The following is a 14,742-nucleotide window of genomic DNA, read 5'->3' as shown; positions in this document are numbered from 1 at the left end:
ACGTCAGAGATAGAAATTGACGTGAACGGTATTTATCAATCATACAGTTATGAACATTTATTTTAATTATCTTGGAAATTGGCAACCAAAAAGCTATTGTTACTGAGTAAGATTTTTCAGGCTGAAACTGCTGCCTGTATTTTAATATATATGCATAATTTTTTAATTTGATTTTAATCAGGCGTATGTTGGCAAAATCGAGAGCTCGATCAATATAGGGCGTAAATAAAGTTGAGAATAAAATGCTATTCTCTCCTCACTGATTTAAATGAACTACATAAATAAACGTAGTTGGCTATCTCAATAATGCTGGGAAGAGGAGAGCCGTCACCTTGACAATGACCTTAAAGTGACCTTGAGGTCCGTTATCACAATGAATTTCATCTCCAGCCAGTACTCGGAGAACCGGCTTGATTCTTGGCTCGCAGAGCCGAGTCTAATGAGAATGGAGCAGGGCCCCAGCTATATAAAACCCTAATGTAATGTTTTTGTAGTGAATGGATCTAAAAATTTGTGTGCCCCAAGTTTCAGAATTTTGTCTTCGCCAAGTGATATAATATAGCTGCTATTTAAGTAATATTATTGTATGATATATCAACTCTGAAATTACCTGTACTGAACTCTTTCACGGAAAATAATGAAAAGAACAGAATACTGAATTTTGTAACGTTTTAAGCAGAATTGCGTTAATAATGTATTTATATTTAAATTTAGTCCTAGATCTTCGTAAATAAGATAACATAACGTAGTAAAATGTTTATATTCACAAAATTGTGTGATTCTATAATTAATTAGGCGTCCCCCAATGGTCGAGCTCCAAGGGTAGTACTGTGTGTTAAGAGGTTTCTTTTAGTGCTACAAAAGCACAGCTGTAGTGTCAGGAGGAGTCTTAGTTCTGTTGGAAAGCTATGCATGCTATCACTGTGCCCACCCATCCCCTATCACCACATATCTTTTTTTTCGTTTCGATACTGAACCCCACATCGAGGTATGTTATCTATAGACAGACGACTGGGAAATACACGCACACAAAGTGAACGTAAAAGCTGTAACTACCTCGATCGACAAGCCCTTGAGCATCTGTTCCACACGTTGCTAAGTGCCTGCATATCTCATTACTGTTACGTAAACCTTGGAAGATCGTCACCGAAATTCAAAACAACTAACTGGTTCTCAATGTCAAATTCCTCATTCATAACATGCTATTTTCAAACACAGCCACGAGAAAAACTGCCAGAACAAGTTAAAAATCTAAAACTCTATTTTTCTTTTCGATTCTGCCAAAAACATTAGCAGTGGCAAAGCAATTCACATCGTCAAACTCTTTTTTAGCACCCGGAAATGCACTGGAAAGCTGACTATCTCCAAAAAAAAACCCTGAAGCGTCAAATGTTACATGTCCGACTATGAATATTGCTGACGTCTGTCATTACTCATGATGAAAGTTGGTTAGCTGAATAAAAAAACCAGACGACGCGTCGCAACAGTAAAACATCCCTACTAACCAAGGGATTATTAATGTAACCATAAGATTGTATAAAAAGTACAATACAGCAGCTGCAGTAACTGAATTCAACTAATTATGGGTGGCGATATTGAGTCCATTGCGGTCTTTACATTTAATCAGATTCCAAAGAAAGGATAACTACTCATAGCAAAATATGCGGGGATAGGGTGCGTTGATTGGTGATTTCCCGTCATGACTTTTACAAGAGAATTTCTAGTCACAACATCCAAAACCTCTATTGCAGCTCTGTTCATATCTGTTCTAACACGTTTTTGAAAGTAATGGAATACTACAACCAGATTGCTACCATTTTACAGTATTAAGCTCTAACAAATACATTTAATAGATGCGCAGGTAGATCGTAAAAGGGCGTAATATAATATGATCGAAGAACAATAGCCCCTGAAGGATAATAAACCCTACTAATTAATTATAATAGACTACTGCAGTACATTCCCATAGCTGGCCTATGCACTCCCTTATTTACTCTATCTTCCGCCAACAAATGTATAAGAGAAATTTATGATCCCCCATAAAACACGTCTCTGGCATCTTTGCTCATTCATGTCTTCCCTAAAACGCATTTAAAAATTCTTTTAAAACTACAGCCAAGATTGTCATGCGAACCAAACAATGTTTTGAAATATGCAATCTTTAATGAAAATATTTAGAAAATGAGCATAAATACCACGTATTTGTGACGTGTTAGAGTAGTTGAATGATGAATAAATTATTTTCATATATTCATATACATTTAAACATTAGCTTTACTACTTCATATTTGTTTCCTACGACCTTGTGCAAGCTGGTGCTCGTGTTGTTGTAAATCTATACATGTAATAAAATTGCCTGAATTTAATAAGAATTTATTCAAACTTTAATAATGCACAATAAGAACACAGTCAATTATTGAGAGAGCAGTTCGACTATTATGGCTGTGAAGTGAGCTGTAAGTGTGCGAGTAAAACCGTATGGCTCAGCGAGGATCCGTAAGCCAGTATTGATCATGAGGATCAGTATTGAAATGAGTAAATGTAATACTTAAAAAATAAAACTTAGGGCCTGAAAAAATGTTCAATTTTGAACATTTGGCTACAAAGAATAGTAAATCACATTTCCTACAGGGAAATTTAAAATAGTTGTATGGCACATTAAGTGTGGTTTCAAAATGTTAAAACTATACACTTTTTTATTATGGAAGGAGGCTTTTAGTACAGTCTAGTAGCCGAGGGCGAATTTGCACTCTAGGCATACCTGGCTTTTCAAGTCGTAATCAAAGGGTGTCGAGAGGGATGTAATATGAAACGATAATAATTTTTCAAAATATATATTTTACACGTCTGACGGCCAGTTTTAAGTGTATAAAGCAAGAAAAATTTATTATACAAGAGAAAGAAATTGTTTGATATTTTTAACACTTTTGATTTTTAACCCTACTACTTCGACCTCTGCCAAAACTTGTGTAGTAACGATCAATTTCTTTGTTAGGAAAAATTCCCTATCGATTTTAAGAGAAACCTGATTATTGACTTGTACAGTATTGCAAATTGGCACAAAACTAGAATCGTGGTAAGTTTTGGTAATCTGACGCGATAATATAGGCTATTACGTTTATAAGTTCCACAATAATAAATTTGTTTTAGTCCAATTTTAACATAGTAGCTTTTACAAGATGGTTGTATAAGAGAAATAAAAATAGAAAAATAATCTGTGCAAGGGATTTTAGCCTACTTAATTAATTCCATAAAATGTACAATACGAAGTTCATCAAAACAAGTACTCTTAAAACTAGATTTTTTTTGTTTGGATTATTTTTCTTTTTAATTTATTAACTCCTATTAGTAAAAGCCATTCTTGCCAATTTTTTTATTTTGTAAGAAAATCCAGTGTTAATCTAATACGAACTTTCTAAAATTATTCTACTTGTTGGCAATGTAGAGTAACCTCCAAACCTTTGTTTTTTTTTTGTGATTGTACACACTTGCACACATGACATGACAAAATTTATGTCCGTTGTTGCCGTCGTACCCGGCTTTATAAAGAGTTGTAGGAAACCGGTTTTCGTCGCGGACGGCTTTTGTTGGTTCCGTTATATTCTGCCGGAGCAGGAAAGTGGAATACGTGTCAGTGGTACAACATCACTTTGTAAACGGCCGAGAACGAGGACTTCTACACTCTGCCTTCAACGGGGGAAGCCTAAGGTATCCGCACTGTGTCTTGGTGCATCATATTTACCTGTGACTTCAAGAAATTATAGTGTGAGAAGAAATAATAGCCCATTCAGTGACACTATTTTTAATTATATTCATTTATCAACAATGCCGGAAAAGAAGCATTTTGAACGTCTTCCAAAATCTGTGATTCCAAAAAACTACGAACTGTTCTTGAGACCCAACCTAACAAAATTCACTTTTGAAGGCAAAGTGAAAATTGATATTAAGGTAAGTTCGTGTACATTGATTGTCATAAATAACAAATTAAATACTATAAAGTCTGGGTTAATATTCTGAAGAGGGTACGTTATGGTAAACAATATTCGAAACCATATAAGTTAATATCAGATTTCAAGAGTAAATTGTGTTAAATAGGTTAGGCTAATCCTGTCAATTAAACTTTTTGTTAGGTTTATTTTTTAAACATAATTTTTTATCATAAATAAAAAGCCTTCAGTGTTGTAAATGGTGTCTAATTAAGTTCAATCCAAATTTGAAGTGATTTGTAAGCCAATTAAGTCTACATTGGTTCAATCTGATTCTTAGCCATTAAATTCTACATGGGATAGCCTACACAGAATAAAAAATTAAACGTTAGGTTGGCTATTGTATATTTGATTGGAAATAAAACTAGGCTAATTAGGATAGGTTAACAACCAGATATTTGTTTTATCTAAACTAGGTAGCCTATATACAAAAATTGATTCAGTTATTTAAAAACATCAAAAACATGGGCAGATACTTGTTACACGTGGGCTATGTGAAAAACCCAATATTTCATCTTCCTAAACTTTGCTATAATTTTTACCATTAACCACATTTACAAATTTCATATTTGAGACATTAAGTTACAGCTGTAGCCTACAAAAAATACTCAGCAGTGTCGAAGAATGTTTTTCGAGGGCTTTTAAATTTTATAAATTCTACAGACAATTTTGGTTAATGCTTCACACAAATGTTGAGTGATATTATCTAAAGAAAATAGTTTTGTTCTTTGTAGATATGTATGTATGATTGTGTAATTATTTTGGGATAACCATTACTGAAGTCTTCCCTTTAATTACAAGTACTAAAAAGTGTCTGATAGTATTTACTTTAACCACAATATAGAAAATCACTTTTATGGTAAATTTCTTACAGTAGGCTAATGTATTTTATTGGGTAGGTTACGATAAGCGGACCCGGTGTTTTATATCAAAACTGGCAAACGATATTACTTAATCATAGCAGCTACCATCGATATTTAATCAATCGATACTGATTAATTATTTTGAACTCTTAAGTTAAATAATCTGTATCAACAGCTGTGAACACTCTAAAATAATACACATGAAGGAAAATATTTCAATTTTACATAAGTAATTCTGATTATTAAAAATGGCAGTTAACTACATGACGTTGCTTTTTCCTGGCTTCAACATGTTGGATTCATACCGAAAAACCCATTATGTGAAATTTGTGGGAAAGAAACAACTGCAACTGTGAGAGGAGTAAATATGGTCGTCTTCAGTTTTCCTAATTTTGGTTATAATAATTTGTTTGAACACAATGATTAAAAATTTAAAATATATGATTGTTATTGAGTACTATAGGTACTTTTATATCGATTGATCTAGTCAAGGATTTTACATGCGAATATTAGGTATCGATGACTATATTTTTCGATATAAAAAAACCGGGTCTGCGTATCGTACCCTACCCATTTTATTTTCAGAAAATTAAACTTTATGCGTTCTAATACCATGTAGCTTATGGCCCAATAATTAGTCTAGTAACTTAGTTACTTTTTTGCAATTAGTTCATATCCCAAATATTCAATCGATATAGGGGAAACGAGGTGAATTTCTCATTCTGGGTGGAAGGGGATAAGAAGGTTAATACCAATCACAGAAAAAGGGCAGGAAATTTAAGAGGAGAGAGTAGGTCTACCAACTTCATATGAGGTTTAGTTATGAATTCTACTTTTTCTTGTTTTTCATCATTTTGGCCGCAGGTCCTATCTCCATGGTGAAGTTTATTAATTGTTTTCACTTTGTTATTTCTGTCTAGTTTGCCATTGCAGAACTTTTTTGGGCATCTTAATGTTGCATTTCTTGATCGGCTAGTTTTTTTTGCATATTTAATAGCAAAAGACGTTCTTTTTTGTGTTAATGAGTGATGTCTTTCTCCATATTGAATTGAAAAAATGTGTTGTTTTCTTTTTTTTGTAATGGGAATTAAAATTCTTGGTGTATTTTGTCAGCCATTGTTCTGCTGCGTATAATATTTGATACCTGAAGTAGAGGAGAGATTTCAGTCCTGAAAACGTTTGTATTTATTCTATTGTACAACTCTTGATGATCGCTAATGTCCATAATCTTAATATCACTTTAAATGATTTCTTAGGAGTGATGAAAACTAGACGCTAGTGATGAATTCCAAAAAATAGTTTTAACTAAAAATATCTTGTAGTGTTTAAAAAGCGGAACAATTTGTCAGTAAAACTTTAGGAACTAAGAGTAAAATATAAACTAGATAATAATGTACAATGGATTACATCATGGACCAACTTCCATCAAATATAGAAGTAAAAAGTAAAACCAAATTTTCAAGAAAGTTTGCAGTGAAGACATGTATCTAATGGAATAGATTTTTTAAACATACAGCCACCATTTATGTGACATATTAATTGTAAAGATGTTAAAAAGTAAATGGTGACTGGTATATTTATTTCTTGGTATTGTGAACCTGACAAAGATGTTTGTGCCCAGAGGCAATCGAGGGCAGGGCTTTGTTATGCCTGACCTTCATTAAAAATCCTTGAATCAACTTCATCTTCTATAGGCAAAATTTAGCCCATGGTTACTCAAACTGCGTAGAGATCAATGTATACTTGCATAACCAAATTTATTTTATAATTTCTTTAATTTATTTGAGGTATTTACACATACTTAAAAATATTTTGAGGAGAATAACACAGTATTGGTATACAGAGATGAGGCAATTAAGAATTTATGTACAGTAATATGTAGCTAGATCAAAGCTGAATTCATGTACGTACAGTAATATGTAGCTAGATCAAAGCTGAATTCATGTACAGTAATATGTAGCTAGATCAAAGCTGAATTCATGTACAGTAATATGTAGCTAGATCAAAGCTGAATTATTCATGTACAGTAATATGTAGCTAGATCAAAGCTGAAGTGTTGAGGACAGCTGTTATCCAGTATTTCATCATTTAAAGAAGAATAAAATTCTACTGCGTATTTAACAATGCAATACTGTAGGTAGTCATTTGATGTAGAAAACACCAATTTAAGAAAATTAAGAAATTAAATTTGAATGTGCTGGAAACTGTTTGCAAATTTTGAAGCAATCACAGTAGTCAGCGCAAGCTGCAAGTTTGAATCATGCACACACATTCACGGTTCATGTGAAGGCCACCAATCACTTAGTACACAGCACATGTACCATGAACATAATTTGGCATTCTATAGGCCTACTCATTTGTAGCTCGTGTCAAAGAGTGTAACCGATTCAAAATTTAAAGTCCACAAGTGCTGGGCATTCTCAAACATATGTTTTTTCAATTTTGCTAACGGATTTATAGTATCAACAATAATATTTGAACACAGTTACTTTATTTCTCAAAGTTTTGAAATTAAAGAAGCTGTCACAAACAAAATTAAAAACTAATTAATTATCAAACCCTCTTTACTGTAGGACTTTTTCTGAAAATTAGTGACTTGCTGAGTGTTTCCATTGTAGTAGCTCCCATACAGTGTTTAATGAAACCAGAATGTTAAACAGGCATGTTCTAAATGCAGACTGTGTAGTGTGGAGCAAATATCAACACTGAGTAAAAGGGCCTTTGTAAATCATGATTTATTAAAACTTTTAGCAATCAACAAAAATTGTTTAAATAGTCAAAAAAATCTTACACTGGATATTACGCAAACTCTTGTGACTCAATCTTATCGACTCAATGAATACATAGTAACAGCAATATGTAATTAATAGCAAATGCAGAGATACTGGGATAAGATATCCCATGCCACTTTATTCACATGATGAGTATAAAGATAATGGAAGATATTGACTAACAGCAAGGTAGCATGTATATACAGAACTGGCAATAGACTTCTTTCTGATGAATGTGGTCATTTTCAAGTTAAAAATAGTATCAGTTTATTTCCATAGCATGTTGTCTCATCCCAGATTTCAATGTTAGGTACTTAATTTCCATGTGCTCTAATCCTCCTCAAAACCGTCTTCTTACCTAGACTTCAAACCAACTACCCTTTCTATCCCACTGATAACAAATATCCACCTGACAGTACAACTATCATTTGGAACTTCCTTTAGTCACTTTATTGACCCTCCCCCCCTCCCAAGAGGATTCACTTCTGGCTGGTTTATAAGTGTTTAAGGGACTGTTGGTAACCTAGACATAAGAACATGCCATCTCTGCTTGCTTTGACGGGAGACATTCGTTCAGAGCTGGCTATCCTTTCTTCAGTCATTTTGGACATGACTGAGATTAATGTCTAAAAACTCTTCCTCATGGATCTTAACAGGAGGTGGCACTTACTCCCAACCTTACTCATCCAGAATATCCTGTCACTTTGGAAGCAGCGCAAAGGCCCTTATAGGGCTAAGCGCAATTTCTCAGCCTCTTGTCCTTAAAGAACAAAATAATTAATTAATTATAATTATTTCAAGTTTATGCATTGAAGAAACATCATTCCTTATATAAGCGATTTGTGCTGTTTACATACACTCATTTTGAATAGATGTCCACTTAGAAATCGATTTTTATCTGATGGATGTACTACCTAGTGTTTTTATGTCTTCTAGATAAATGAACCAACAAACAAGATAGTGATGAACGCAATAGAATTGGAAATCACAGAAGCAGAATTAACGACTGCTGAAGGACGTACGGTGACACCTGCACGCAGCCTCTCCACCGAGACAGAGACTCTGACCTTGGACCTGGCCGAGACTCTTACTCCCGGTGATGCTCAACTTCACATCAGCTTCCTCGGCCAGCTCAATGACAAGATGAAAGGTTTTTCTACCGCAGCAAGTACACTTTGTGAGTTGCTCAGTAGATTTCAGGAAAAGTTTCTGAATTCTGAAGTAATTGGAGTTGCCATGATTTTATATATAAGTTTTACCCCAGGAATACTGAGTTTAATCGTAAAGTGGGGAAACTTTTCTTGCTATTCATTTTTTTCTCCTAGTTCATTTTAATGAAGGGCTGGCTTAAAGAGTATTTCACTTTTTACAATGACTAATTATAAAAGTGGAAGTAAGTTCTAACTTGTCTAATGAGTCAATGAGTCTTGTCTAATGAACAGTCAGGAACGCTACGCAGCTGTGACATTCCTCTGCTCCACACACGCACGGCGCATGTTCCCTTGTTGGGATGAGCCGGCTTTGAAGGCAACATTTGAGATCTCTGTGGCAGTGGACGTGCAGTCCGCACGAGTCGTCTTGTCTAACATGGTACGTAAGCTGTGAGTCACTGTTGATTGTTGTTTGCAGGGGTGACGAGGAACGCTACGCAGCTGTTACACAGTTCGAGTCGACAGATGCACGGAGGTGTTTCCCGTGCTGGGACGAGCCGGCGATCAAGGCTACATTCGACATCACCCTTGCGGTCCAGCCTGAGAAGACTGCACTCTCCAATATGGTGAGGGCTGTCATGAATAGGGGTTGATTCTTGTATAGGTGGAATATACTACAATCTTAACTTACCTGGATTTAATGCAATAGGATCCTTCACAGATCACTGAAAGTTTAAATACCTTATAGTTAAATCACCTTTCAAATATATATTTAAAACGTGTTTTTGTTGTAAAAAACTATATAAAGCGTAGTTTAGTGTATAAATGCATGCTTGTAATAAGAATTTGGATCACTAAACTTGTATATGTATTATAAACTGGAGGAAACAAAGCAAATTGGCAAGCATCTATAAAGATATGAATGGTTTCTCCACTCCCCCCTCCCCCCCCCCCCCCCCCCAATTCAGGCTTTGGGCTGGTAATTCTAAAAGTGACTTTAGTCATATTGAGCCTCCTCATAATTTTAATTTTATTACTGACTGTTATGTAGTCTCACTTAATAACAGAAGTCCTAGTTTGTTAATGAGTTGCAGAAACTGAAGACAATGTTATTGTTCTAAGTTAATTGTCCAGTAGGCGAGGTGCAATTTATTTTATATAAGCACTCAACCTGGTTTTTCTTGAAATCGATTGAGAAATTTCTCTTAAGAAAGAATTTGATTGTTAGCTGTGATAAATTTAGTGGAGATAGATATGGGAGAAGTATGAAAAGGGTTCAACATATGAAAAAATATGTATTTTCTCAGACTATACTTTTCTATCTTAGACACTTGCAGCTAACGTGTCATACTGAATCGGCTAAGTGTTTACAGCTAAACTGACCATCAGACACGTAAATAGCGTAACAATTACATCACTGTATAGTGCGACCGAAATTTTCTGACTAGTTGGTCAGTTTATGGTAAGCTGATACATTTATTTACATGTCTAACGTTTGTTTTCTAATGAGTCATATTAGGACAAATATGAGCTGAGAAAAGAATTATCATTTTAAATAATAATTTAATTTGTAACCCTTTGATATTTTTCCACTATTATAACCTCTACCAAATCTAGCTCAGCTAACGTTGAATTTCCTTCTTAAGAGAAATTCCTCTTATCGATTTCTAGAAAAACCAGTGTTCTTATAAAGTGTAGATTTTCTCTTGGCCTCTGCACAATAGAGTAACACAACTAAACAATCGCGGTTGTTGTTGTGAAATAACAGCATACACAATTTTTACTATATGAGTTTTTTGTTAATCTCGTCCAGCATATCTAGAGCAGGGTAACCCAGATTTGTGGTATTCTACCATGACAATAATATTTGCTATTTTTAATACAATTACATAATACGGTACTTACAATGTTTTTTTTTAGTTATACCTAAATAAATTTTTTAAATCATAAAGAATTGATAATCCTACAGACGATGTATTGCAACCTCTTTTATTCCATTCACGGCTTTGATACATAAGTTTAATTTTTTTGTAATAAAAGTTTAACCTGAAACAATAAAGAATAGGCATACTAATGGAGTGAGCTGAGATTGAAAAAAGGCAGAGGGATAGATATAAATTCTTTCTATTAAATTGATACCAATATGTGTCGATAGCACAAATTGTCTTGTGCTCATATTCTATACTTTTTGTTAGTGTATTCTGTACATTTTATCTTTGGATTTCTTGGGTTTTAAACTTCTCAAAGGTAACAAACAAGCTTTTATAGAAAAAAAAATTTCTTAGTACTATTTATTGAATTCAACATTCAAAACCAAGGTACTTAAATTATAAGTTCTAATAAGATATATGTTCACAAATTTAAGATCATATCTACCAATGAACTACAAAATTTTAAGGTTTCAATAAGTGCATGCTTAACGTTGGATGTTAAGGATATGTTGTCCCAGTGAGAACTGCATCTTGCTTGTTTTAAATTTAAATATTTATTCTAAAAAAAACAAAATGAGAAGTATTATTGAATGTTGTATATGTTTATATGAGTGTATACAAACTCGAGATTTGTTTTTTATTTCACCTCCTGTTATGCTTAAAAGTAAATATTAAATGTAAAGAGGGTAGGACTGCATGCTGTATGATTGCGTAGCCCATTCCCCTCATGTGTTGTTCCATTCATATTTTTTTGGAACGTTTGTCACTTGTAGTTTTTTTTTATTATTATTGTTATACGCCTTTAATTCACTTTATGATAAATGGATTATACAATTTAGGAAATAGGATTTGATGTAATTGAATTTTTTAAAGTGGTGCAAAGCAACAATAACTAACAATATGGTTCAAGTGTAGAGTAAAAACTTTGTGAGTGGTGTTATTTCATGGGAGTGGTGTTGAAGATTTATGAATTTTCTTATGAACATGACAAAGATCTAAAAAAATTAAATAAAAAAAATTCAATCATTATAATCTTATAATTCTTATTATAGTCTTATAATATTCAGACCTATCTCTGAGTGGGAAGCACATCTTTAACAATATGAACTTAAGGCAGCTACCAAGAAGCACCTGAAAAATAGTACTCATAAGCAAACAGTGATGGTATTATATTTCTCAAACAGTTTTTTAACTGCTCTTTAGAAAAATCAATATGACCACTACTCCAATTTTCATAGTAAAATTATTCTCTTATGTAAATTTTATTTTGCAAACTATCACAGATAAAAAAACTCTTTGATTTGGTATAACTTCAGTTTTTTTATACACTGTAACAGATGTTAATGAAAACCCTGAGTGAATTAAAATCTATAAATACTACCAACCACAAAAGTAGACTTTCATATGACCAATCATCTGTGTGCTAGCATACATTTATTCCTGTTCCCCCCTGATTCTACGATTTTCTGTGCAGCCAGTGGAGAGTGAGAAAGTGGAGGGAGGAGAGCGGACTGTGACGTTTGCCCGGACGCCTATCATGTCCACGTACCTGGTGGCTGTGGTGGTGGGTGACTATGACTACATTGAGGACACCTCCACTGATGGGGTGAAGGTCAGAGTCTACACTCCTGTGGGCAAGCAGGAGCAGGGGAGGTTCGCCCTACATGTCGCAACCAAGGTGAGTCCACAAGTGATAGTGCACACTGCTAATATAAAAATATTGCCAATTCTGCGGTTGTTAACATGTTTATGAATTCAGTTTCTATTCTTTATTGAAAAAATGCAATGAAATAAATTTTCAGCAGTCGCTTAAATACGTGATTGCAGAAAAAATGTTTAATTCTCTTTAGAAACATATACTGTTATGAAAAAGAGGATGAGGTAAACAGTCCATAATAGACTTTTAGATTAATCAAAAAGGGGACGAGTTAAACAATCTATCATAGAATTTTAGATTAATTATGTTGGAAGTAATTTCTCGTATTACTACATAACTAATAATTAAGAAGACATTTTTTAAAATATTGTCCTTAATATACTCTCCATGGAATTTTACTTCTAGAAATAGAAATCTGGTTCATATAAACTCTTTTGACTCAAAAAGCTAATAAAAGCACATTTTATCCAATCTGTTAATCTTTCGGCTGTTTTACAACGATATATCTTTGTGTGGCTTTTTTCCAAGAACTTATATTATGTGTTTGAATATTGTCCTGCAATATTATGGTGATGCTCTTCAGTAATAAGGTGTTCAAAAAGTTGGGGAAGAAATTACAAGAGGCAAAATAACAACCTTAAAAAGTTTGCCCTAACATATTTTCATCAAAGAATTTGTTCATTTAAATGGCATTCTAATTTTTACATTTCTATTTTTGTGATGATCTATGACTAAATCTACAAAAATTGTGAAGAAATAATTCTTTATGAACATTTACACTTTGTGTGCGACTTGTGAAAAATGTCTTATGATTCTGAAAGGGCTGAAACTTGAAAAGAAATATTTTATAATACTTGATATTAGAATTAAAGTATTTCTGTAGTCTTTGTGCAGTGGAAAAGAAGTATGACTACTTTCAGCTTTTTCAACATTGGCATTATTTATCTTAGGAGATAGTTATGCGGTTAGTTGGCAATAACAATTTGCGATAAAACAAGTCGTAAAGTTAAGATAGTAACAGGCTCACTTCTTCACATTAAACTGCCTTGTTAGTATTTGTAATCTTGGACAGATTTCATTATTCTATTGTGAAATTTTATTTTTATAAATGTTTGAAATTGAAGAAATTATTCCAAAGTAGGATTTAGAAAAATTAAGTTTCATTTATTGGAATACAAAGTTTATGAAACTAATGTACTTGAAACAAATTTAACAATGATTGAGGGATCTGATTGTGTGGTTGCTAAGTTCTTAGTTGGTGAAAGCCACTTTTTAATCCTCTGCTTGTTTACTATACATTGTTGTACTGAGTTGTGGTATTTTGAGGGTTTCTTTTAAAATGTTCAATAGGTGTAAAATAATGTTATAGAAACATTTAGTAGTGATCAGTGATTAAATTAATGTAATAATATTTTCATTGCTAGAATATGTTATTTACAATATAAATTTAAATAAACTAAACATTACTAAGAAACAGTTTATTCTTTTAATAAGTGTCTAAAATCTTAATTCCAAGGGTTTGGTGATCAAGAAAGAGTTTCTGTTACAATTCTGAGAATAATGTTGCCGTCACAGTAAAAACAGCTCCCTTCCCCTAGTATTTTTTTTTAACAAATATATAACTGACTTATTAAATGAGCTTGATCTCTAAAAACGTTTAGGACATTTACAAAAAACACACGACATTATCAAAATTTCAACAGAAAAAAGTAAAATTTGATTTTGAACTTGAAATTATTACTCGTTACTAGATCTGTTCCAACTTAAATGGCCCTTCTGACGCATGTTGAAGAAATGTAGATTACATGCGTGGTTATCATTTTAATTGTCTAATAAAAGATGCATTATTACTGTTCTTGTGTTTGGACTATTTCTATAATTATGGTTTTAAAAACCCTTTGAGTGCCGCAGCGTCTACATAGTAGATGTTGTTAAATGTGCATAAATTGCCGGCATCTACCCAGTAGACGATTTGTATTTAATTAATATCACATATAATTCATTTTTGTTTTGACAAATAACTTATTTCACGGTAATCTACAAGTTTCGAATAATCGATTGTGATTGATTTTTATTGTTCACCGCCCCCTTGTAGTTATTTGCCATCAGAATAAAAACAGATGACGCAATAGTTGGTCAGCTGCTACTTGTTGCCATTAACTACACAGTTTCGTTTGTTGTGTGTTTACATTGTGCTAGTTTCGTGTGTTTATGCTGAAAACTGTTGTTATTACTATTCTGCAATTGTGTTCAGTAAAACTTACAATGCATTTATAAACTTCTTTTTTCGTGTTTAGTGACGTATATTTTATTGTTGGATTGGTGATGAAGTAAAACGCAAGTTCCAATCAAACTATTGAGTTTAGGTGAAGTAAGGTTATAG

At 33.2% G+C, this 14,742-nt stretch overlaps 1 protein-coding gene across 1 annotated transcript in view; it reads left to right on the top strand.

The window, feature by feature from the left end:
- The first annotated feature begins 3,485 nt into the window (after positions 1-3,485).
- LOC124355560 (puromycin-sensitive aminopeptidase-like protein) overlaps positions 3,486-14,742 on the top strand; it is a 28,593-nt gene continuing 17,336 nt past the window's right edge. The window contains 5 exon segments of the mRNA XM_046806723.1: positions 3,486-3,948; positions 8,557-8,772; positions 8,775-8,797; positions 9,250-9,397; positions 12,177-12,380. Coding sequence (XP_046662679.1) covers positions 3,502-3,948; positions 8,557-8,772; positions 8,775-8,797; positions 9,250-9,397; positions 12,177-12,380 — 1,038 coding nt within the window. The 5' untranslated portion in view covers positions 3,486-3,501.

The sequence above is a fragment of the Homalodisca vitripennis genome, chromosome 2 (genome assembly GCF_021130785.1).
Source record: "Homalodisca vitripennis isolate AUS2020 chromosome 2, UT_GWSS_2.1, whole genome shotgun sequence".
Taxonomy (NCBI): domain Eukaryota; kingdom Metazoa; phylum Arthropoda; class Insecta; order Hemiptera; family Cicadellidae; genus Homalodisca; species Homalodisca vitripennis.
The sequence above is the reverse complement of the archived record's forward strand: the minus strand, read 5'-3'. Positions and strand labels throughout refer to the sequence as shown.